The sequence below is a fragment of the Camelus bactrianus genome, chromosome 2 (genome assembly GCF_048773025.1).
Source record: "Camelus bactrianus isolate YW-2024 breed Bactrian camel chromosome 2, ASM4877302v1, whole genome shotgun sequence".
Taxonomy (NCBI): Eukaryota; Metazoa; Chordata; class Mammalia; order Artiodactyla; family Camelidae; genus Camelus; species Camelus bactrianus.
Window position 1 is genome coordinate 120,630,470 of NC_133540.1, and position 26,947 is coordinate 120,657,416.

General features: G+C 38.0%; 1 protein-coding gene across 3 annotated transcripts in view; it reads right to left on the bottom strand.

Annotated features, from left to right (window-relative positions):
- The window catches only part of LOC105075296 (cytosolic beta-glucosidase), a 102,121-nt gene that overhangs the window by 60,063 nt on the left and 15,111 nt on the right, over window positions 1-26,947 (bottom strand). For all 3 annotated transcript variants that reach the window (XR_006727704.2, XR_006727705.2, XM_010963050.3), the window contains exon 2: window positions 7,611-7,838. Coding sequence is in view for 1 of the 3 variants with exons in the window: in XM_010963050.3 (XP_010961352.2) it covers window positions 7,611-7,838 (228 nt within the window). In the remaining 2 variants the exon portion in view is untranslated. The remainder of the gene's footprint in view (window positions 1-7,610; window positions 7,839-26,947) is intronic.

Consider the following 26,947-nt stretch of genomic DNA (forward strand, 5'->3'; position numbering starts at 1 on the left):
GGGATTGGTATGTGTAAGGTTTTCATAGCCAACTCCTTCTATTTGCTTTGAATATAAAAACAACAGCTTTCATTTATTGCATTCATACTATATGTACATGATGTCACACAATTTGTTTAATCCAAGCACTAAGCCCAAGAGGTGGGCATTTTTATTCTCAACAAGCATATGAAAAAACTGAGATCCAGAAAGGAAGTAATGGACCTAAAGTGAGAATGTTGTACGATGACACCACCACCGTTTACAGCCAGTCTGTCTCACTACAAAGACAGAAATGTTCCCACTACAACATTCCCCTTTTCACACTTACGAACGTTTCAGAAACAGAAACATGCTGACTGTTTTACTGGCCTTAACAATCACCTACTTTGGAGCTGATTCATAATATCAGAGGGTTTCTTGTTTAATTTCTGGAGGAATTAATGATTCATAAGCATAATTAGATATGGCATGAGCATTGATGATGGCAATCAATGGAATTCAAACAACATGATGATCCAGTCGAACTGAAGATTAAAAAAAATGTTAAGTAAAACTTTTTCCCCCTCATCAACATGGCAAAGCAACAGAGCATTGCATAGTTAATATTTATCATCCCAGAACTGAGCACTTTGCTTCTGGTCCGTACAGTGTATTTGGTGCTGTAATGAAACTTTCCCATTTTTTAAGAGCAGAGCTCCGAAGTCAGAAAATTCAGTCAAGGAACCATGGACAAATCACATGGTCTCTCAACACCCACGTCTCCTCGTCTGTAAAAGAGGAATATTAATAGTGCCACCGCACAAGTGTTGCGCATATCAAATGAGAACAAACAGGATTCTTCAGCTTTATCAGACAATTCAGGGTAACTAATTCTATGCATAAATATGTATTTTAACATGAGCATCTGTTACTAATCTAGGGATCTTGAAGCCCTAAGAGGTCATTTGGACCCTGTTCTGCATCTGGATAGTTAGGGCAGGATTGTTTTAAGTATTAAAATTTCCAGAGCTTTCTTTCATAGTTACTATCACCTTCTTTATTTTAATGAAGCTCTTTTCTTCTTATTTGATCTTTGAAAATAGAAAACATTTTTAAGTTTTTGGTCTATTGGAAATAGGGAAAAGATGCCCACCCAGGTTAACTCAAATATAAAGACAGCATTAGAGACAAGAGGCTGAGCAGCACGGGAGGCAGTGGGCACTATCTGAAATGATAGAGAGACACCAGGTACCCAGTGGCAGAAAATAATTGCAACTGGAACTCAAGGGATTTGAAGCTGGGGGCTGAGAAAATCTTTGCCTCTCAGGAAAGACTCGTGTCTCCCATTCCAGCTTCTCTCAACACATCTACTCCACTCCTCTCCTGCTCAAAGAACCTTCATGCATCCAATTTGCTACAGTTTCAAAATGGCCAGTCCATCTGACAATGTTACCACATAGACCTAGTGCCGGTTACCAAAGAACTCAGCCTCCAGCCCCTCAATTCCAAACACCCCCAAGAGAGGAAGGCAATTGGGCAGGATTAGCTTTTTAATGAGGTTACACTAATTATATGTCACAGGAAACTAAATTTTTCCCATGTCTAGTCAGCTGTGGCCAAGAGCGGAGCAGGATAATGTAGAACAAAGAAATGGGGAGATTCCCTCAAAAGAAGCTGCGGCAGAAATTTGCAAAGGTGATGTCTCACCGCAGAAAATAACCACTGAAATTCTCCTAGTCAAACTGTAAATGTCTTAACATAGGATTAATTTTGACCAAGTGCCTACCATGTGGCAAACGTAAGATAACTCTATGTCCACGCCCCTGTGGACCCACACCACCACTTTCTCTGCCTGGGTTTGTTTTCTATCGCTGCTGTGACAAATTACCACAAACTTAGTGGCCTGAACCAACACCGAGTTATTATCTTGCAGTTCTGGGCATCAGGTGTCCACAATGGTTCTCACTGAGCTAAAATCAAGATGTCAGCAGGGCTGCTTTCCTTCTGGAGGCTCCCAGGGAGAACCCATTCCCTTGCCTTTTCCAGCTTCTCAAGGTTCACAGTCCCTTCCTCCACCTTCAAAGCCAGTCCTGAAACATCTCGTCTCCTCTCACCTCTGCTTCAGTCCTATATTCTCTCCCTGACTCTTATCCTCTTGCCTCCCTTTTTTAAGGATCTGGGTGATTACTCTGGTACCCTCCAGATGATCCAGGATAATCTCCCCATCCAGAGATCCTTAACTTAATCACATCTGTAAAGTCTCTTTTACCATTTAAGATTGTCTATTCACAGTTTCTAAGAATTAGGATGTGGACATCTTTGAGAGGCCATTATTCAGCCCACCACACTGCCTCACATGGAGCAGGAGATTAATAAATGCTTCTTTAGTTGTTTACTGAACTGCCATTCCTGCTAAGTGTGCTCATATTTTAAATCTTGAAGTGAAAAAGAAATTCTGCATAAACGTTCCTTTTTCTCTTTGTTTCCAATACTTGGGTCTTCTGTTCCCCTAAAACTTACATTTGTGGCAGATATGAAAATGCACTTGAACAGCTGAGAAAGACAGAAGTATGTGATTTCAGTTGCCAGCCCAATCTCCTCTTGTTAAACCACGAAAACGTGACATTTGAAAGAGAAAGGGTGCATAACAATTCCATTTTGTAAAATACTCTTCCAATTCGGGAGCACAGGGTTTTAGTTACAGGTTTCCAAGTATCCTCCCATCAAGCATTAAAATAAGGAGTCAAACAAAAAATCAAGGGTTCCTTGGAAAGGATAGTGACAAGGGCTCTAATTCTTTATGTGCTCTTTGAGGAAATGTTTAAACAGAAAAAAAAACAAATGATGGCCTTTCTGAGTTAAAACAGTTCCAATTGCTTCAACAGATCACTGCACAAGAGTGAGCAACCACTTATTGAAATTCTGCCTACTGGAATCACCTCCAGTGCCCTCTTGTTCGTGGAAAAGTCTGTAATATTAATCAGATATGGCTTTACAAAAGTTGGTGCCAAACATAAAAAGCTCAGTGCTGGGATCACGTGACCCCTACACAAGAAATGCACAAGTGATCCCCCGACGTTGTCCAGGTGGCCCCAGTGACTCCAGCCCCACCACCATGACAACCCTCTAGTTTTTCTGCTGCCCTGCTCTTGGATTGCTGATCTACAGTGTGCTCCATAAGAGTGTGCAGAAAGGGCACCCTCCTACACTGTTGGTGGGAATGTAATTTGGTGCAGCCATTATGGAATATAGTATGGAGATATCTTTAAACACTAAAAATAAACTTACCATATGATCCAGCAATCCCACTCCTGGGCATATACCCAGAGGAAACACTTATTTGAAAGATACATGGATCCCAAAGTTCTTAGCAGCACTATTTACAGTGGTCAAGACATGGAAGCAACCGAAATGTCCATCAACAGATAAATAGATATAGACTGGGGTGTGTGTATGTGTGTGTGTGTGTGTGTTATATAAATAGAATACTACTCAGCCATTAAAAAGAATGAAATTAGCCATTTGCAGCAACATAGATGGACCTACAGATTATCATACTAAGTAAAATAAACCAGAGAAAGACAAATATCCTGTGATATCGTTCATATGTATAAATATGAACTTATTTACAAAACAGAAACAGACTCACAGACATAGAAAACAAACTTATGGTTATCAAAGGGGAAAGGTGGTAGGCATAAATTCTGAATTTGGGATTTGCAGACACTAGCTGCTATATATAAAAATAGATAAACAATAAGGTCCTATTGAATAGCACAGGAAACTATATTCAATATCTTGTAATAATCTACAATGAAAAAGAATATTAAAAAGAATATATGTATGTGTATAACTCAATCACTATGCTATACACCAGAAACTAACACAACACTGCACATCAACTATATACTTCAATAAAAAATTTAAAAAAATACGTGTTCTCCATGAACTTCTGTATATCTTAGGTTGGTTTTAAATAATTGGGTATGCTGACATATTGTACAGGTCCATAATCCTTTATTTGCAAATCTTGGCAGTCAAGTGTTCAGAATTGGGGGGTTAGAAAAGAAACACAAAGTAAATACTATTAAGTTTAACACCCCTGGTAGGTCTGGGTCAGTATCCCTTAATATTCCTGCAGTAAAATATATAAATATTCTCACCAAGCAGAATAAACTGAGATGATAACAACCCAGGTTGTTTAACATCAACCCAGGTCAGCTTTTGCTGCCAAGTTTGTTTCAGAAATAAACTTACTAAAAAGGATTCAATATTCAGAAACTTATGGTTTTAGAATTTCAGATAAGGGATTATGTACCTATATTACAAGTTGGTAGGTTGGTTTATTTTTTCTTTAATTTTTGTTGTTGTTGTTGTTGTTTAGTATCCACATGGAAGCTCAGGGAAAAGTTCCAACTCCTAGAACCAAAGGCTAGAACACTGGAAAGAGTTTCAGTAACACAGCGCGCCCCCTTCACGTTACCATCAGGGAAACTGTGGCACAAGTGGTATGAGCGGCTTGAGGAGGTTGTAAATTGTCTGGACAAGAACCTACACTATTGACAGCAGGCAGACCTAGGCTGAACTCAGCTCTAACTTAAATGTGTCATCTTGGCAAATTTATCCCCAGCCTTATACCCCAGAGAACCATGATTCTCTCTGTGTAGAGAAGACCCTTGCTCACAGGGCTGTTAGGAGCATTAAGTCAGCAAAAGCAGGTGTGGTACTTGGCACAGTGAGCTGCACATACTACGTGCTCAGTAAAAGACAACCATTGCTACCCTTAGGTGATTTTCATGGTTGTTATTGACCTAATGCAAGTAAATTAGTAAGTATTTACTGAATTCCTCCTGCAAGACACTGTACTAGATCACAGGGATGAACAAGGCAGAATTATCTGCCCATTATTCTGCAAACAATTTCAGGGACTGTCTTACAACTGTGTTTTTAGTACACAGCACAGTCCCTGACACATAGTAGACACTTAATATGTGTTTGTTGAGTTGAATTAAACTCAAAGTGGTCACAATCTAACAGGGGATGTAATAATGCTAAGAGTGAAGAATGTAAGAAGTACCTAAGAGTTTTTCAAAGTGCTATGGGAATTAAAAAAAAAAGATTTCTTTTTGTCTTGGAATAGGGAAGGACTCTAAAGAGGAGGAAACATCTGTGCTAAACTTTAACAGGAGACTAAACATTCATCGGGTATAGTTGAGAGTTTAAAAAAAACGGTGGGGGGTGCATTACAGGCAGAAGGAAGAGCTTAAGAGAATCTCTACAAAGGTGGACAACTGCATAGTATGTTTAATAAGAAGTGGGCTATGTGCTTAGGGCATTGTGTGGAGAAACTGCATGGACCACATGCACGGCGGAATTAATTCCAGCCTGTAATGTTTCAGAGGTGAGTTAAGACAAAGTCAAATAAAATCTGGAATGATACATGAAGGAGTTAGATAACTAAAGACATGTTTATCTTGCTTTGTTTTAGCAGAAGACAATGCAGGCCAGCATGACTTGGGCCAAGCATTCGGAAAATTGCTGTGGTGGCATTTTGTACAAAGGATTAAAGGACAAAGAAAGAGTATGAAAGTAAGTAGGCCTATCAAGGGTATATCAAAAAGCCCTTGATGAGAATGACAAGCACCTGAACCAGGGCAGGGACAGAAAGACAGCCAGGAGGGGAGAAGTGAAGGAGAAATAAGGAAGGGGGTGGGTGTAGCTCAGTGGTAGATCATATGTTTAGTATGTGGAGGTCCTGGGATCAATCCCCAGTACCTCCATTAAAATAGATAAGCAAGGAAATAAACCTAATTGCCTCCTCCCCCCTCCAAAAAAAATTTTTTTAAGAGGCATACAGAGAATGGATCGTATCTGGCAACCAATTAGACATCAGAAGCAAAGAAAACAGCAGATTCAAAAATTACCCTTAGTTTTTAGACTCTTGAGGGTTACGATGATGCTAAAGAAAAGAGAGGGTACAGATGATGGGTTAGCATGGTAGGAAATTATGAGTTAATTCTTAAACTGAACAACAAATTACTCACTGTTCAAAGTCAAAAAAAAAAAAAAACAAAAACAAAAACCTGGCCAGTGATACCAAGAAAGTAGACCTTTAACCAACAGCAGTTAGTCGCAGAGGCTAAAGTCTTTAGAATCAAGTAAAGGGCCTGCTGATCTTGTCCTTATCTGGGGGAGGCCATGCTAAGGCCGCGTGCTATCAGGGGAGTCCATGAGCTGTGGTCCCCTTTCACAGTACAGAGATTACACTGCAAGGGCACAAGTCCACCCAGGAACCGCTGTCACAGGTTGCCCCTGCTCTGCAGGCAATGAGATAACTGCCTCAAAAAGAACCCCTGAGTATCTCTGCGGGCCCTCTGAGCTGGAAGGGAGGTGAGACAGGCCGGTGCTTTCACACAGGGCCCTGCAAGTGCCCAGCTTGCAGCTGTGAGATGCTGAGAGTACAGGCCTCTTGAATTTTGTACATTAGGTACCTCCTTGCGTCACCCCTAGTCCCAACCCTAGGAGGAATGTAAGCTCTTTTCCAGAACAAAGGAGAAATAAAAGTTCTTTATTAAGAAGTCGTTACGTTGTCATGCAGGAGTCACAAAAATTTCCCTACAAAGGACCAGGCTTTGCAGGCTGTCTTCAATTCTACCGTGGTAGTGGGAAAGACCAGAGACCCGAGACCACCTGTAAGGAATGGGCACGATCACACTGCGATTAAGCTTTGTTTACAAAAATAGGATCAGGCCAAGTTTGGCCCTCGGGTCACACTTTGTCAACTCTGTTGTTCGGAAGGAGCTAACCAACCTTAGGATTACATTCCAGATCCATCAAAAAATACAAATTTATAAAATCTCTCGATCTGAACATGCACCTCTGTAAAATATGATAATGATACCTTCCTCGTTGATTTGTGGAGATTAGAAAAAAATGTATGTAAAATGCCTCATAAATAATAGGTTTTCAAATAAGGCGGTGGTCTTTTTAATCACAAGTCATAATATGAATAATAGCTAACACTGACTGAATGCTTTTACAATATACAGGCTTCTGTGTAAAGCACTTTGAAAGATTGTTCATTTAACCTTCCAACAACACTCTGAAGTCCAGACTATTACAGCATACCTTTCTACTCACGGGGAAACTGAGGCACCAAGCAATGCCCAAGAGATGCTCACACAGATAGTAAATGAAATTGCTGGCACTTACTCCCAAGTAAACAGACTCCCGGGGCTTTGGTACTAGCCTCTGTGCTAGTTAATTAGCTCCACTAACTCTGCTCCAGTTCAGCTCAGAATCTTCTCAAATTCTGCAGGGCTTTTCATGACGCATCACAGCCTAACACAACTGCAAATAATTTATACACAACATTTGGAAATTCACCTTCAGGTTAACACTCAAATAACATCTTACTCCAACCCCCTCCCTATTTCCACCTCTCCCAGCAAAGAGCCCCAGATGAGGAAAACCAGAACAGTATTGAGACAGCTAATGCAAACCCATTTCAAAAAATGTATCCTATAATCACTCTAAAAACTTGCCATTTCAAAGCTACACTGCAGAATAGCATCCTGGATTAATTATGCCAGACTGCAGCAATAACCTTGAATTAAAGCTGCAACCTTCTATTTTTAAGAAACACTTGCCTTTCTGGTTGATGAAACCTGTCGTCCCATCAGGTAACAGGCGTGACCAGGAAAGAGAGAAGCGGTAATGAGTCAATCCAAGCTGTTTGATACATTTCAAATCTTCCTCCCACAGAGTGTAGCTGCCACAAGCTACATCGCCAGTCTGGTTCTTGAAAACTCTCTCTCTTCCCTGATGGGTGAATGTGTCCCAGACACTAGGGCCTTTTCCATCTGCATCCCAGCCTCCTGAGAAAAAGAAGAAAATGAAATGGTTACACTCTTGACATCAAGAGGCATATGTGGAATGCAAATATTTGCCACCAAAAGAACATCCCTCATTAACTCAATGTACCATATTTATAACTTTAAAATATGCCTTTAAAATAACATGCATGAGCGGCATATATGCATAAAATAACAGCTGTCCTTGATCCCTGAAGCTGACTGGTGGCAAATGAAAAATGACTGCATAAGGCCGCTGCATAGCAGGCTTTCGTGGTTCATTATCTGAAGATCTCTCAGCTGGTAGACAGAGGCAGGACTCCACTTATGAATGTCTGAGTTGAAAACATCTCCTCCTTGTGCACGTTTTCCCAGCCATAACTGACACGCCTTGTCCTTGTTGGGTAGGAAGCAGTCTTGGGACCTTATCTTTGGCCCTCAACACTTGAACCCTATCCGCCTGTCATCTGACAATGGAGCCCGTGATGGTCCAGTCAGCTACCGTGGGGAGGGCACTAGTTTCTGCCATTGTTGAGATGACTCTGATATCCTACATTCATTCATTCATATCTCCTTTAATTCAATAAATGCGGGGGGAGGGTATAGCTCAGCAGTAGAATGTGTGCCTAGCACGCACGAGGTCCTGGGTTCAATCCCCAGTCCCTCCATCAATAAATAAATAAATAAATAAATAAATAAATAAATAAATAAATAAATAAATAAATAAATAAATAAATAAATAAATAAATAAATAAATAAATACAAACCTAATTACCTCCCCGTCAAAGACAAACAAACAAATGCTATGTATGTGTCAGACTGGATGCTAAGCACAGGGGATACAAGGGTGCACTCTGCCGTGCTTTTTGTCCTTGGACAACTTGGCTACATGCAATTATAAAACAGCTGACATAAGGACCCTTGCAAGAAAGCCAGGGAGGAGTGTTTATCCAGATGTGGGCTGGAGTCAGAACTCTCAAAGAAGTGACTCCTAGACTTAAAAATAAAGGAAATGTTGAATCATCAAGGTGAATTTCTGGGAGGTAGGGAGAAAAAAAAAAAAAAGAGCTAGGATCAGAAAAAGCCCAAGAGGTAAGAGAGAGGGTCACCCGTTAAAGGGACAGACAGTAAAAATTACAACAGATTTGAAATATCTGTTCACACAGAAATGTTATTTAAAATGGTAGTTATTATCCACTTTATGGTATAAAGGATTAATTTTAAAAATCTCATGACTCCCTAATTCCATTTCTAAGGGCATACCCTGGAGAAACGCTCATGTATTCTCACAAAGAGAGTAAATGAGATGATTGAAGGAGAGTTTTTGGTAATAGCAAAGTCCTAGAAACAACCTATGTCCTGTCACCAGTAGAACAGATCTTTAATTTGAGGCACATCCACAGAGAAAATGCTGATCAGCAAGTTAGCGTGAACGCATCACGTGACAACCTTTGTGTTGTTTATGAGACGGGTTAGGGAGAGGTTCCACCAAGTAGGGCACTGGATTGAGAGAACTGAAGCTTGCCCAGAATCTGTGTGGTGGGCCCTGTGATATGGCATCCATATGAGAGAATTATGTTTAGACAGCCTTCTACGAAAAATTTAAACCCATGCAAATGTGCATGTCCAGCCACAACGTGATTTTACATTGACTTAGTGTCTGGCTCTTTATAGTCTCTGCTCATTGTCAGAAAACTTCCTAGGCTGGCAAAGGATTTGGATTAAACAGAAAAAATAAAATAAAATTTAAAAATTCAGTGAATGAATCAGAACATAGATAACCCTCTGCTCTGGTCTGAATGTGTCCCCCTAAATTCAGATGTTGAAATCCTAATGCCCAATGTGATGGTCTTAGGAAATGGGGCTCTGGAGAGGGGCTTAAGCCATGAGAGTGGAGCCCTCAAGAATGAAATTAGGGCTCCTAAAGGGAGAACCCCTACCATTCCCTAGCTCCCGCTGCCACGTGAGAATCCAAGAAGTCTGTGATGCATAAGAGGACCATGCTGGCATCCTAATCCCCAATTTCCAGCACCCAGAACTGTGCGAAATAAATGTCTGTTGCTTAAAAACCCTCAAATTTATGGTATTTTGTTATAGCAGTCCAAATGGACTACGACACCCTTAAAACTATAATGTTAAACAAACAAAAAAAAAAATCAAGATTCCAAAGGATGTATGCAGGAATGAAGACATGGAGCACAGGAGGATTTTAGGGCAGTGAAACTGCTAAAATTGTATGCGGATTTCACCCTGTGCGGTGGGTCAGTGCCCTAACCCTCACATTGTTCAAAGGTCAGCTGTATTCTGTGTGATACCATCATGGTGGATACAAGACATTATCTATTTGTCAACAGCCATACACTATGAACTTTATTAATAATATTGTATCAATATTCACCCACCACCTGTAACAAATATCCCACACGAATGCTAGATGTTAATAGTAGGGGAAACTGGGGAAGTGAGATATATGAGAACTCTAATTTCTGCTCAATTTTTCTATAAACCTAAAGTTGCTCCAAAATATAAAGGCTATTAATTTTTAAGAGAATATATATAGTACATTTATCATATTTTATATATTTAAAATATGTGAAACAATCCCTGGATTTTCTGAACAGATACGTATGAAGTAAATGTGTAACAACATGTCTGGGGGTGATCAATTCAGGCTAGTGGTTCCCTTTGGGGAGAAAAGGGAGGTGTGTGGAAACAGGGAGGAGCATGAGGGCCCTTTGCATCTTCTGTGTTTCATTCCTTAAGTGGGCTAACGGCTGTTGATTACTTTATACACAATCCTTTTTTTATACCCAAAATAGTTCATGACTTTCATGTAAGAAAAGAGGTCACAGCTAGAATCAAGTAGACTAAAGCAATTACAAGAAAGCCCTTTAGGTCCTCACTTAGCATCTATGTACCCATACCTAGGATTAAGTGTAGTCTCCAGACCAGCAAAAAGACAAGATGGGCTGTACCTTATGGAACGGAACCCTGGGGAGACAGGAGAGGCTATTAAAAGGAGGAGATCTGAAAAAAGCAAAAATGACAGTTGATGTCAAGGTAGGGTACCAAAGATCTGCACAAAGAAATCATGAATAATAAAGCTGACTGTACTCTGGAGCCATGTCATAGAAGCAAAATTTTTATATATCCCAATGGCTCTCAAGTTATGTCTATATATGGGGTTTAGAGGGAGGGAGAAAAAAATACTGGTCTTCAATCTTAGAAGGAAATAGGTATGAATACTAAACTACAATTTTGGTCAAGCATGGTGCTCATAGTTTTGGATAATTTATTTAAAATTAATGAAGAAGCTTAATCTCAGAGAGCTTAGGCAATGGTGTGCTATAAATATTAGCAACTGGCTATATGTTTTAAAAGGTATATACCTATATGTATATATACGTTTATTATAAACTTTACTGATATAAGGGGTGTGTAATATTCAATTTCCAAATAATAATATGCAATGCTCTTTACTGTAAATTCTATACAGCCAATTGACTCTCATAGAATGCTTGTTTACATTTTTGCCAAATTCTTACATTGGTAGCCAACCTATGATACACAACCTAACAAATGGGAGTATTTATCACTTACGTAACTGTTGGCAAATGTCTTTGCTTAAATTATCAGGCACAGTGAAAAGAAAATAACAAAGATATACCAGAATTTCACTTGTTTATCAGTGACACTGAGCAACTTCTTTGCCGAATTGGACAACAGTTCTCAAACACTGGTAAAATACTGCCCAGAATCTTTTGTCTACTCGAAATGTAACAGTTACAGACCTGACACACATACATTTACTCTGCATTATTAATATTTTCTCTATCACTTTCTTAGGTCCAGACAACCAACAAGACAATAAATCAAATACTGAATTGTAAGCACTTGCCAATTTCTTTGGTGTAAACACTCCACATGACCAGTTTCAGGGAACCAATGGGATAGCACTGAAGGCAGAGTCGTGAAAAGATGAGCACATCATACAGTATTTCTTCTATACAGATACCAGAAATCTAAATAAACTTAAGGGCATAACTAATAAAAAAAAAAAAAGCAGTAAAATAATTAGGGAGTAGTGATTTTGAGCATTTATTACCTTTGTTTCTAATCCAAATTATTTACTTACAAGTTTCTATAGTTGAATTTTTAGTGCTGGCTGTGTTTAAGAATCAGCTCATAAAATTACTGAAAACTTAACAGGCACTGGTGAGTCACTATAAGCTGGCTTCACCACATCACTGACGAGTGACTTACCTAAGATCACACTCTTATTAAGTAGTAGAATCAAGATGCGTCTCTAGATCTGTCTAATGTTGATGTCCAAGTCCTTCCGCTGGACCATGCTGCTCCTAGTAACAAGGACTGACTGATAAAGGAAGAATCAACTTATGCCCATGCTACTCAATTTACAAAGCCTAACAACTTACACATTTTGGAAAACACTCCATCTGAAGTGCTTAAAACAAGTTTTGACAACTTTAAGAAGTAAATATCATCCCAAAAAAGTGATACAAATGAACTAATTTACAAAATAGAAAGAGACTCACAGACATAGAAAACAAACTTATGGTTACCAAAGGGGAAAGGGTGGGGAGGGATAAATTAGGAGTTTGGGGCTAGCAGATACAAACTACTATATATAAAATAGGTAAACAACAGGATCCTACTGTATAGCACAGGGAACTATATTCAATATCTTGTAATAACCTAATATAGTATAACCTACATATATATATAAAACTGAATCACTATGCTGTACACCAGAAACTAACACAACATTGTAAATCAACTATACTTCAACATAAATAAATAATAAAGAAGTAAATGTCAGTTAGCAGGAAAATGTACTTACATGCAGTAGCTCATTCTAGCTGTACACTAGCTAGATGAAGCATATCTAAGCAATCATGTTTCTGTGAGAAACTAGAATATGACTTGAAAATTAACCATTATAATTGAAATTTTGATTAAAAAATATATAGTGACCATTATTATTAGAACTTGAATGTACATTTTCCTGGATGAATGATATTAATAACTTATTTGTTCAACAGGGATTTTCTCAGGATAAAATTATGTCCACATTGTAAAAGTTTGTTCTTTATGAGGAAAAAGATTACCATTTCCAGGGAGACTACATATCTTGAGCTATCCTTCAAACAATTATGATTGCTGGGTGAAATACAGGAAGTATATATTTTAAATGTGCCATTGATCTGGCAGGATGTTAGGCAACCTCAAAACAAAGTGAGAGATGTAATTCAGAGGCATCAGTGAGGAGTGATACAGGCTTCTGTCCTGAGAGCATCTGAGAAGCCCAGGTGATGTGAGCTTCCATTTTAATGGCCATGGAGGACAAGAGCGAAAAGAAGCAAAGAGTAAAGCTCACCAAAGGTGGGCAGCCTATGTTGAGACGCTCACGTAAATCTGACGGCACAAGGACTCCACACCTTGTGCCAGAATAAACAAGAAACAAGCTCTGCCTAGGGAAGAGACAACAAAACAAGCAGCTTGACTCAAAGTTATGGCTCAATGTTTGTAACCACAACTCAGCTCTCAAACCGCTAATTAAGTGTGAGAGTGGAAAAAGATTTTAGCAGACATACAAGCACTCTCACTGGATATTGGAAAGAATTTTGGCTCTCATTGGATATTACTGGAGGATAAATTTTTCCAAAACAATGATGTAAACCAAGGAAGATAAAGATCTAGGATCCAGAAAATGAGAAATTCAGCAGCAGAAATCTCTAGAATGAAGGCACTGTGCAGCAAACCCAAGGAGTAACCAGTCCACTCAAGCATGTCATAGTCCATGGGAAATCTTTCTTCAAGAATATTATATTATTAGAATATCTAGTTTGTTTTTCTTTTTTTAAGATTTACTATGGAATTGTCAACCTGCACAAAAGTAGGCAGAATAGTACCATGAAGCCCCATGTACCTGTAGTTCAGCTTTAGAAGTTTCCAACCTTTTGCCAATCTTGTTTCACCTCTGTCCCACCCAGGCTTCTTCATTCAGTGGTAAACATTTCAGTATACACTGTAACTGACAAGAATATTTGTGATAAATTGCACATAACACGAAGCTTATCATCTTAGCCACGTTTAGGGGTACAGTTCAATGGCATTAAGTACACTGACCGTGTTGTGCGGCCGTCACCATCCATCTCCAGAACAGTTTTCATCGTGCAAAACTGAAACTTTGTACCAACTTAGCAACGATTCCCCTTCTCTGTCATAGTGGAATTATGATGTGGGTAGTGAAAATGGGAAGGGAGAGGGAGACAAAGTGGACAAATGCGTTCATCTTCACCTTTCACAGGGTAAAGTCAATAGATTACACCCATAACATGAAAAAAAACTCAAAAACTAGTAATACAAGCATGTTATTCAAGATATAGAAGTTAATGCCAAAACGATTAAACAAAAGAATTCAAAGAGGTTTCCTCTAGAGAGAGGAACATGGGAGAGAATGAGGGGCTGATGGTTTCTAAAGCAGTCTTGTTTTGACTCTTTAAGTTATTTTACTATATTAATGTTAATTAGCATGAAAATGAATTTATGAAATAATATCAAACATTATAAAAGACAGCATAGTAAATAAATACATTATTAAATATGTGGGTAATCTAAACAAGCTTTTAACATATGGAACAATAATAAAATGCTTATTTTGTGAGAATCAAAAAGAATAACCAGATAGAGCTAAAATATTGGACAAAAAATATGGATGGATATATGCAAGCACCAAAGTGAGAAATCAGAGTTAAAGTGTCTTGGGTTCTTATACTGTTTAGAAGGGGATGAAAGACATTAACATTATACGGACTAAACTCCCTAGATAAAAGACAAAGATTGTCAGACTGTATTTTTTAAAAACTCCAGTGATATACCATTTACCAACACACTTAAGACATAAGAATATTTAAAAAATTGAAAGTCAAACTATAGAGAAAGATAGCCCTTCTCCTCCCTAAAAAAAGCAAAGGACTTCAAGGCATTACTGGAGGTAACATGGGTCACTACATAATGACCACACTGTTATAAATATGTATGCATCTTAGACTCTGGTTTCAAAATACGTGAAGCAAAAACTGACATAATGTAAAGCTGACAGATAATCTATCTCCACAATGGGAGATTTCAATTAACCCAAGTTCTATCAAACATTTAACAAACAAATAAAAAACAACTCTACTCTTGCAGGAATTATTCCAAAAAATAAGAAAGAATTCCTCAACTCATTTTATGTGGTTAGAATAACCTTGATACTAAAACCTTAAAATGTCTCTCAGCAACTGAAACAGGAGAAAATAAGGATGGCACATATTAACAAGCTTGATCTAATCGATACACATGGCATTACACAACAATGAATGCTGCAATTTAAAAATATGTAACTCTTCATGCAGAGAAAAATATCATGAAAGTCGGGCACAGATTGGTCCATAAATAAAGCCACCATAAATTTCAAAAGGTTGGAGAAGTACAGATGCCAATCTCTGACCAATCATGGTAGAATTCAATACGTAAAGAACATTAGTTTGTTCTTTCAGAAATCTGAAAAGTTACATCTGAATAGTTAAGGATTAAAGAAGGCATAATAGTGGTCACCAGAAAATAACAAAAGCTAAGTAACAAAAAAATCAAAACATTGTGAGATCTAGTTTAAGTGATATTTAGAAATAAAGCTTTAATGCATGTATTAGAAAAAAGCCAGAGTTACAGCTAATAAATTAATAATAAAAGAGTTATAGCTAATAAGCCAAAAGAATATATAATGGAATTGTAAAAAAAAAAATCTGAAAAAGACAGAAAAGGAGAAAGAAAATAATGACAGATAGAACAAATAGGAAATAAATAGCAAAATGGTAGATTTAAACCTAACCATGTCAATAATATTATTAAGTATAAATGAGCCTAAACAACCCAGTTGAAAGGCAAATATTACCAGATTGGTAAAAACACCGGACTCAGCTATTTACTGCCTACAAGAAACCCACTTTAAATAGAAAGACAAAAGAATGTTAATAGTGACAGGTTAAAAAAGATATACCATTACTAATCAAAGAAAACTGAAGTAGCTATGTTAATACCAATGTAGATTTCAGAGCAAGAATGTCGCCAGGTATAAGAAAAGTCATTTTATAATATTAAAGGATCCATCTTTTAAGGGGACTTACAAGCCTAAATATTTATTCACCTGATAACAGAAATTTGAAACACATGAAGCAAAAATTGATTCAACTACAAAAAATAAACAAATCCACAATTATATTTAGATATTTCAATTAAAAAGACCAACAAGACTATTAAAAAATGGACTAAAGATGTGAACAGTTCCTTCACAGAAGGAGAAACACATGGCTAGTAAACATTTTAAAACATGTAGATCAGTAAAAACTGGGAAATGCAAATGAAAACCACAATAAGATACCATTCTACAATCACACAGTTGGCACAAAATTTAAAAGTTGGGCAATATTGAGCCTAAGAGAGACTGTTGCAAAGCAGGAATGTCTGTACACTACTGGTTGGAGAACAATATGGAAATATTTAGTAAAGTTGAAGGAGCACATATATCAGAACCCTGTAATTCACATACTATAACATATACCCTGCTTCTACAAATGTAGACCAGGAGACATACACAGCCATGATTGCAACAACAACAAAAACCCACACTGGAAACAGCCTAAATTTCCTTTGTCAGGACAATGAATCAGTGAATGAATAAATAAAGTACAGAACAGTCATACAGTGAAAGACCGTGCAGGAGCAAGAATGAATGAACTACGTTTGTACAGATGAACATGCATAGATTTCCTAAATATAATATTGAGAGGGAAGAAGCAAATTGCAAAAAAATATACACAACCTATTTCCATTTATATTATGTTCAGAACATGTAAAGCAAAATAGTAAATTGTCTAGCTGTATATTCTCACATGCAAAACCCATAAAGAAAAGCAAGGAATTAATAAATGCAGAATTCATTTTAGTGGGTACCTCTGGGAAAGGGGGTAAGGAGACAATACTGGAGGGAGGGGGTCCTAGAAATATGGTGAGTATGTGGATATCGTTTTTTTCTTATTCTATACACATAAATTATAAATGCTATTTTATCTATTGTTTTTCCAACAAATTTTATAATACATTTCATTTTTCACAGTAAAGGCCATTCACTATGCATTAATTAGATCTCTGTAGTCCCTTAAACAGATAACCCTTAGAAGATGTACTATTATTACCAATAAGAACAAAAGCACAAAGACTGGGTAACTTTCCGAGATCACATAGCTAATAACTGTGAACATCTAAACATGATACACCAGTCCTACACTTACCGACATCAATAGTTTAAACTCCTTCATTACCTACAACTTTGATGAATCTTGGGCAAAATGAAATCCTCCTTTTTGAATTAGTGCTTTGTTCCACCTTCACACATTTCCCAAATAATAATTACATATCCACTTTCCTCTGAGGATCTCACAGTCTAGTTGATATCAGACAAATAAAGTCTTAGACTACATTAAGAGAAGAGTTGTAACAAAATAACGTAAAAACACTACGGGAGAATTAAGAAGTAAGCACTTAAGATGTACTTCTATCATTGGGAGGCAGACAGATTTGCCCACAAGAAAACTTTTTAAGGCAGGTGCTGAGAGATGAGTAGGAGTTATCACAGTGGATCCGATAAGGGAAAAGCGAATGAGTAACTCGGTGGCAATGCCAGGGTGAACTGCAGAAGGAGAGCACTGGGAGCCCCAATCCAGTTCACAGGTTATTGCAATATTTTTGGCAAGAAATGACAAGCTCCTGTATTTTGCTTTTAAAGTAATTTGGAAGAAAATAAAACTGTCTCTGAAATTCTCACCATCTGAGGACATAGAAGGGATTCCCACAAAAAAAAATATAAAATATTGATATTACCTCCAAACCTAAATATCTAAGACTTCCAAGGCTACAAAATGTCATGGGAAAAGCGTGGGCTCTAAAGCCAGCATCAGTGAGTTTTGGCTCTGTCCCCACCCCTTACCTGACATCTCTGCATGTAAAGTGAGAGGATGGTGTCTACTCCCTTGGCTTCTCATGAAAATCAACTGAGTGTCTAGCAGACACTAAATAGACCTCAGTCCTCTGTGCAAAGGAAATCATGTCAAGCAAAAAATAGATAAGTGTGTTTGTGTATGTGTATGTGTATACTCTTCCTTCAAACCCCCAGCATGACATTACCACACTACCTCTTCTTCATAGCACTCTCTGACTCTCCACCATACTCACACTCTCCTGAGTGTACACATGGGACCAATAACACATGGTGTAGAGTCATCACTAAAAGTATCTTTTGCCTCCTTTGCACTTTGAGCTCTGTCAAGGGAGGGTCCAGTTTTCACTCACTTATCTGTGTCTCTCCAGCAGCAAGAATGGCACATGGAAACTGTGTGCTGATTAAAATGCTCTCTGTGTGGTATGCAAAACATAGTAAGTAGGAATATTGGTGTTGACTATGCCATTGCTTCACAGAGATATGGAAAACGTATCTCCATGTCTGTAAGTGACTGTAAATTCTTTACTTGAAAGAGAAAATATAGTTAAAATTTAAGTAACTGCCATTTATAAATTAGGATCTGGTGTGCTTTCAAATAAAAATAATCGTTTATTTTTACAACTAGCGTTCATTAAGAGTATTAGATATAACTATCCTATGTGAAACATTGAAGTCTTAGAGAGCAAAGACTCTCTGATCTAGAAAGAGTGCTGGAAGCTAATCCAGAAGGAACAAGGGCCTCAAAAGTGACCAAAAAAACCCCACCAAACCACATGGAAATAAATGCGTTTCAATGTCACGGCACAGGAGGATGGAGGTTCCAGAAGGGATGTCTCCAAGAAAATAAGAACAAAAGAAACTGATGAAGTACCTGATGTGTTTGAACATGTCAAGAAGTGAGCTACATTTCTGGCAGATGGTGTAGGGTTGATTAGTGAAAGAATCTGAGAGTAGGAAGCCAATAAAAACAAAGACAAGTATTAACTCTAAGGAAAATTAAAACAGTGCAAGAAAAGAAACTCAATCATAGAACGTTAGGTGGCTCACTTGTGCACAATATTCATAAATTCTGATGCAAAAACTAAATGACAATTGAAACAAAATGTTAAATAACCACATTAGCAAAATGGAGAAGAGAAAGTTTGCTTTGTGAGTAGATACTGTGAGCAGGCCAAAAAAAAAAAAAATCTAATCTGACACAACAGGAAGTCAATATGTTATATTCTCAACTAGGACACTAAATAATAACCGTATAGTCACGCTATTCAGAAACATAAAAGTAAATTCTAGAAAAAGTGAAAAGACTCAAAAGTGTTGGCTGTGGGGAAAATAAATAAGCCGAGAGGAGTGACGTAGAAGATCTTTGTTGTTGGGCGCAGTAACTATCACAGCACTATTTGAGTCTTCAAACTACGCACATAGGTTACTAAGATAAAACTAAAAGCCAAGTTAGAAAAATAAGAGTAACCACAAGAGACAGGAAATGGTAGATGGAAGTCCCAAATTGGTCAGCACTGGTTTGCAATTAGGAGTGCACGCCACTGGAGGAGGCAGGTGGAAATGGGTACATGTGCTTTCGATTGTCCCAGAGACTGGGGTGCTACTAATACTTAGTGGCAGGGCCAACAGAGAGGTTCTGCCAAGTACAGAGAAGCCACACACACCAAGGAATGGCCAGATCAACTGCCAATGGCATCCCTATTGGGAAACATTGCAGTAGACGGAGAAAAGAGTAAAGAAAAATACAACGAGAAAGGAAAAAAGACAGAAAAGAGGGGGGACAAAGCAAAAGGAAACCATCACACTAGAAATGATAAAATAATAAAATGGTAGAAAATAGTTGAAGCATATTGGTAATCATAAAAATTATAAGCCCATTAAATAGTCCTGTTTTAGGTAAAGATTAAGAGGGGGAAAATATTTACATGTAAGCCCTGATAAAAATTAATTTAGTAACATTAATATGATATAAAAATGAGTACAAAGAAAAAACATCAAATAGGACAAAGATAATACGTTCATATTAATAAAATTATAGTCCACCAATACTATATAGTAATCATGAACTTTAGTGCATCAAACAACAGTCTTGAAATATACAAGTAAAAATCTCCCACAAATGCCAGGATATACTGGAAACTTAATTAACACAGTAAGAAACTCTCTCAGAAATCGACAAAGACAAAGACTTTGATTAACAAAGTTTATACCCTTATTCTCCTATGGCTAGGTGTCTATGTATGACGTTATGCATATAGGTACATATGTATATATGTACATTTATACATGTGATACACACACACATGCAAACAAGAGAAACAAGGATTGGTACTCACCAACAGAAAATTATTTCTTCACACCCTTGAAGTATTCATAAATATTAGAATTCTTGCAGGCTACATTCTCTGACAATTAAACAAAAAAGAGGAAAGGAAGGAAGGGAGGGGAGGAAGATTTTTAACAACCAAAGAATAAGCCAATCTATCCACTTGGTTTTTGGTTTTTTGTTTTTTTTTTTAATTCTAACTAAATCTTGGAGTAAATAGAAAATAAAGCAGAATGGTTTAAGGGGAAATGTGTTATTAAAATTATCTTAAGAAAATGCAAAAACCTGAAAACAAACATCTCTAATGCAGCTAAGTGCTTTAGAACAGACTTTTCCTCAACAGATGGGAGCTGAGGCTGAATAGAGGAAGAGACGGGGGCTGGCGGAGACAGCTTTGCCTGCATCTGGGGTACCAAGATACTGCCCAGCCATGGGGAAGTTTCTGAAGAAGCCACAGATGTGTCTATGAGAAAAAGAATCAGCTCTAAATATCTGCCAAAATCAGACGTATGAAACCAACTTAAGAACTTTGCTTTTCAATACCTTGCCTTCAACCAGGTCAGAAGCTTTGGTAAACAACTTGCCTTCAACCAGGTCAGAAGCTTTGGTAAACAACTGGAAATAAGAGAAGCAGGGGGAAAAAAGAAGATGGCCACGCCCTCTCCCCCAAGAAAGCTAAGAAAGAGAATGAACGTTGAATTTGATTTGGAGTTTTAACTATTTCACAGATTAATTATTCTGAGTATCAAAATGAGGTCGTGCTTTGCAATCGAAGTGGCCAGGGTCCCAGCAAGAAGCAGGTGGCACTCAAACAGGGTAAATGAGGAGAGTTTCGTACCAGGACTGTCTACCACGATGTGAGCAGGGTTTGGGGAAAGCAGCAAGGGATGGCGCAGCACCTCCAGGCTTGCAAAAGCATGGAGTCGTTAGCACCCCGGAAGGGGCTGGGGGCAGAATTGGCTTCCAAAGCCTGGAGAGAGCAGTGGCTTGCCGAGTGCTGCCTGGCAGGTGAGGAGCTTTTGGTAGAGCCAGCACGCTGCAATCCAGCATGGGGGGGGGGGGGAGATTTGAAGAATAAATACTTTGTCTTCTCCCTCCTCCCATCTGGACTCTACCATCTCCTGCTAATGCTCCCTGTTGATCAAGTTCAAACTGAAGCCAAAGGTCAGTGCTAGGCATGTAGGTTGGCTTCCAGGGCCAAGAGCAGGGAAAGGTAGAGAGTGGGTCTCAATGGACAAATAGAAAATATCTGGTACACAGTAAGACTTAAGGCCACCAGAGAAACCAAACCCACCTGTGTTTTCTTCTAGAAGGAAGGGAAGAACCACCCCCACTAGGTTAAGTGTAAAGGGACTGTGAGAAGAAAATAAAACTGACTTTTATGAGGGTGACCTGAGTGTCATACTTGTTGACTATATGAATATAATGTATAACAGAATGTGATTAATAAGTTAATTACTGACTTGGTAATTCAGAGAAGTGATCAATTCTTCTAGGAATAAATAGTGAGAAGAAATTTAATCCTGGGTCTGGGCCACGACCTCCTGGGCTCCAACCAGGTACTTGTCATCTTGTTTGTTTTCTCATAATCATAATGTCTTCAGCTACAAAGCCTTCTCAGACTCCCTCTTCATTCACTGTAGTCCTGTTTAACACATGCAGCTTTTTGTCTTCACTGCTTTTGCCTCTGCTATTCTACTGCAATTATTCTTTTATCTTTCAATTAAGTCTCTTTGCATCCAGCCATTTATACACAGAATGACTCTATCTAGTGAAAGGCACTCTTCTCTGTCTTTGAAAGAAAACCTCTACTCTTCTTTTCATCCATCAGAGCACTGCATTCATCTAGGCTGGCTTCAGCTTCTGATTGTCACTATGCTAATCAGAGATCCACTGGGAGGATGAAATGGTATACTGGAAAAAGCAGCATGGTCGTAGTAACAGCTATCATTCATTAAGTTCTTACCAGGGGGTAGGCGCTTTGCTAAGCACTTTACAGGTGTAGGGAAGGAAAAAAATTTCCATGACCCTCGAAGGGTCCTTGGCTGAGCCTAAAAATTAAACTGACAAAGATTAATGGGGAAAAAGTGTACAAAATTTACTTGATAAAAGCTTCACATGACATGGAAGCCTTCATAAGGAAATGGAAACCAGATGAAATGGTTAAACTTCAGTATTTTTATTCTAGGTTTGATGAAGTGTGGACAGTTGTGTGTACTAAATTGAGGGGAACCTAGCGAGGCCTGCTTCTTATTCAGATTCTTCTCAGTGACCCTCTGTCTTCTGAGATAAGGGTGCTCCTTCGTTCCAGGTACAGGGAGAATACCTCTCACATGAAGGCTTTATGACTTGCTTCCCGAGGGGGAAGGTCAGAGCGACCTTCATGTTTCTGCCACTTCCTCAAACTCCTTCAGTTTCCAAGGTGCCATGTTTTGGGCGAGTGTGTCCTGAACCCCATCACGTGTTTTCTACCTTCTGATTCTACCCCTTTTAAACATGAAGCATCTGAGGTTTCCTTGAGTTTAAGGATTTGGAGAAGATCCAAGAGCTGGGATACTAAGCAGCGAAACTAAAACTGTAAGCTGGTGTAAACTGATCCAGGACTGTGATCTGACTCACTCAGTGGTCTTTCAATTCATACTTTCTACGTATTAATTCAAATCTATGCCCCACTATCTCTGTGACCTTAGAGAATTCACCCAACCTTTCCATGCCTCAGTTTCCTTATCTGCAAAGTAAGAATGATAATAACACCTGGATCTCTTCCTATTTGGCAGTGTTGCTGAGAAAATTTATTGAATGCCTTATTGGAGTTAAGGCATTTAAAATGGACTTGATGGGCCCTGTTTATAATAGCCAAGATATGGAAGCAATCTAAATGTCCATCAACAGATGAACAAGTAAAGAAGATGTGGTATATATGTATAGAAGGGAATACTACTCAGTCATAAAAAAGAATGAAATAATGCCATTTGTAGCAACATAGATGGACCTAGAGATTACTGTACTAAGTGAAGTAAGTCAGACAGAGAAAGACAAATGTCATATGATATCACTTATATGTGGAATCTAAAGTATGATAAAATGAACTTATTAATAAAACAGAAATAGACTCATAGACATAGAAAACAAACATGGTTTCCAAAAGGGGAAAAGAGTGGGGCAGGTGGGATGGAGGGATAAATTAGGAGTTTAGGATTAGCAGATACTAACCACTGTATATAAAATAAATAAACAAGGTCCTACTGTATAGCACAGGGAACTGTATTCAGTATCTTGCAATAAACTATAATGAAGAAGAATATGAAAAAGAATTTATACGTATAACTGAATCAATATGCTATACACCAGAAACTAACACAACATTGTAAATCAACTATATTTCAATTTAAAAAAAAAAAAACTGACTAGCTTGGAGGCAGCGTTTAATTGTTGTTTTTGATAAACAGTAGTTTTACCTATGACTCCAGGCTATATGCTCTCTGTAGGAAGAGATCTCAGAGTAACTAGTCCTTTTGGGAACCCACCTTGTCTTCCTGGCCTCCTCAAAGGCTACAGCACTGGTTCTTTTCTGGACTAGCTAACCCCCTGGCTGTGCTGGATCTCCAGGCCAGTGACCACCCAACGTGTTGGCTGTGCCCAGAGAATCCTGCCCACACAGCTCTGCGGTTCCTCATCCTGTAGTCCGTCATCATCTGGCCTCTCAGCATCTTGAGAATGGCATTCATCCTGCTCCAGAACTTTGGGGCAGAAGGAATGGCTCCTGGACTGAATCCACTGTAAAAGCTGCCCCGCTGGAGGCAAGCATTTTTTCCAGTTGCCTTTTTTCTGTTTCCCTTTAAAAGATAGTAATAATAAAATTCTCTTATTACATAACTATGGGATAAGGGATCAAACAGTGCTTAAAATGCAAAAAGTGCCCTACATTCAAACCGCTGTTGCCCAAAAGAAACACCCTTTGCAAGACTTAAGTAAACCCTTTAACTCTTTCTTGCCTCTGATGTATGAAAATTACAAAAAGCAGCATGCTTTTATCTGTTATTTCCTAGTGACACTGTGTGAGACGTCAAATACACCAGGAAACCTCAACTCCTGGGAATTTGGCCTAATTCCAGAAGCAAATCAACCCAAGAATTTTATAAACACTAATCTGATTTTCATTTTCTTATCAGCCACGAATTATAGATTTACATTGTACAACATAACTAAGCAAAATATGGGCTCCCCAAATCTATTCTACGAACTGGGCCAGATAAATCAATTCTATTTGTCAGTTAAATTTAAACGATTTATTTTAATTAACTCCATTTTGACGTATCATTTCTAGAATACCTATATAAATCTGGCATTCATGGAAATGGCATCCTTTTCAGCTAGCAAAATATCACAAGCTTCAGAGTCAGCCAGATCTGCCTTTTGTCGTATTAACAAGTATTTATGAATCATACAATGCTGCAGATACTAAGGCATGACTCTGGGGATTAAATCCTAGTTCCTGTTTCCCAGGAGAAGTGAGAGGAGCTGGGGGTAGGCAGACTTGGAGAGCCTGACCTGAAGAGAGGTGGGTCATGTCCAGATATTAGCACCTAAAGAATGCAGAGCCCACAAATTAACTGGGGCAAGTATTCCAGACAACCTGCCTAAACAGGAATGTGAGTTTATTTTTTTGTCTGTAATTTTTTAAAAAATTCTAGAACTCCCATATACTAATTCACCCTGAACAATGAAACTTCTTTAAATCTGTGGCTTCATTTTTAAACCAGGAATAACTATATAGGAAATGTGTAAAATGTCTGGTCTGGTAGCAAAGAGTAGTTGTTTTTAAAAAAGGCACCTATTATTGTTATTGTTATTATCCCCATTGTCTCCATGATAGTAAGCTTTTTCTATATGTGATTTAGGTTTTCAAATATCTCATGAAACTTGCCAAGGTATATTTAGATGCATGCAGTAGATCCGAGCACATTTAATGACAGACTGTGTCTAAGGTAGCTCTGCTATGGTTTTTGTCTTTTAGAAAAATGCTGTTCAGAATCAATGCATCACAGAAATTAAAAGCCCAGCTTAAGGTATTACTGAGTCATAGTCCATTGCCTGAGGAGAGCAGAACCATCCATCCCCCACAGGCAGGTCTACACTTGATACCGATGGGTCTTCCTAAATCTTTATGTGATCTAAGTTTTGTTATAGTTGAAATGGTTAATTAGAAGAGGTGGGGGAGTCTGAAATGTCACAGCAAGTTCCTCTTGGCCCACTGTCAAGTTTCATGAATTCTTGGGCTGAACCCATTTGGATTAAGCAGTGACCCAATCCAAACAAATTGCTTCTGGGCCTCTTATCTCCTATTACCTGTTTATGTCCCAATACATCTGCATTGCGTGGCTCAGTGAGATCCATTAAGTCCTTGGGCAGTGTTTACGGCTAATTTTTTTTTTTTTATTTCTTTGAGGCTCAGATTTATCACAATAAATTGATAGAAAACTATTGTGCAGACAGTGAGTAAAACACTTTTTAAAAGAAAGAAAAGGAAAGAAGTATAAGATATGCAATTTCAGTCTGGGAATTCTCAGAGCAACTCTGTGGGTGAAAGACAATCATTTCTTGTAGGTTTTAGGTAAAGATATAATTTACCTTTATTTGCAGACACAAAATTCTAAGAAAATATTACTTGCTGTCAATTCCTCTGGCTTTAAAAAATATTTATGAGATTGAAATAGTTAGTTGGAGGCAGACATTTCATTTCAATGTCAAAGGTCAGGCACACTGGCTAACACCCCAGATAATATTGATGTACTTTCAAAATTTAAAATAATGTTTGCACCATTTATTTATTCATTCATATATAGAGCACCCATCCTGAAGTATCTGGGACACTGAACAAGGTTTACATAAATCTGACTGTTTTTTCCTCTGGGCCATTTGGCTCAGTCTGGTAGACCATAAATATTCAATAATACTTTACAATGACAAAGCATCTTTTATGCAAACATCTCTTAAGCACATTATTCACCAATATTGCAATCTCCTTTTTAACCTACTGGTAAAGTCACAGCAACTAATTGACTTTCTTCAAGGTCCCACCACAAATTTATTTTGTAGATTAGAGTCCAGGTGTCCTGATCCCAGCTATAACTAACGAGAGAAAAAACAAACTAACACATCTTTTAGGTGCTTAAGCTGACGACCTACACTAAATATTTCTAAATTGAATCTTTTAGGCAGAACATCCTCCTTAAAGATGTTAAATGTTGTGATGCATCCAACTGAATTTTATAACTTTTGTTCCAATTTGCCCAAGGCCAGTTACCATTTTCAGAGCCCCAAGAATGACCTATTTTAATTGAATCCTGTTGCAAACACTTAAACTTTCACTCTTTAATAAAATCAGGTTTCTAAATAGAAATTAAAGTTGGAGCAGAAAAATAAAACTTTTCACAGAAAGATCCATTTGAAGTAATAACATAGCTGTACCAAAATAATCAAGCAAAGTGAAAAGCTGGGAATTATTGTGAGATCTGGGCAAGTCTCAAACAGTTCAGGTTACTCAAGCAAAAGGAAATATTTTAAATTCTTTATTTCTTCTCTTCTCCCAAGTCTAAAGCAATACAGGTTAAATATAGAAAAATATATATGTTCATGTATAACTGAAAAATTGTGCTCTACACTGGAATTTGACACAATATTGTAAAATGATTATAAATCAATTAAAAATATTATATTGTTCAAAAAAATAAAATAAATGAT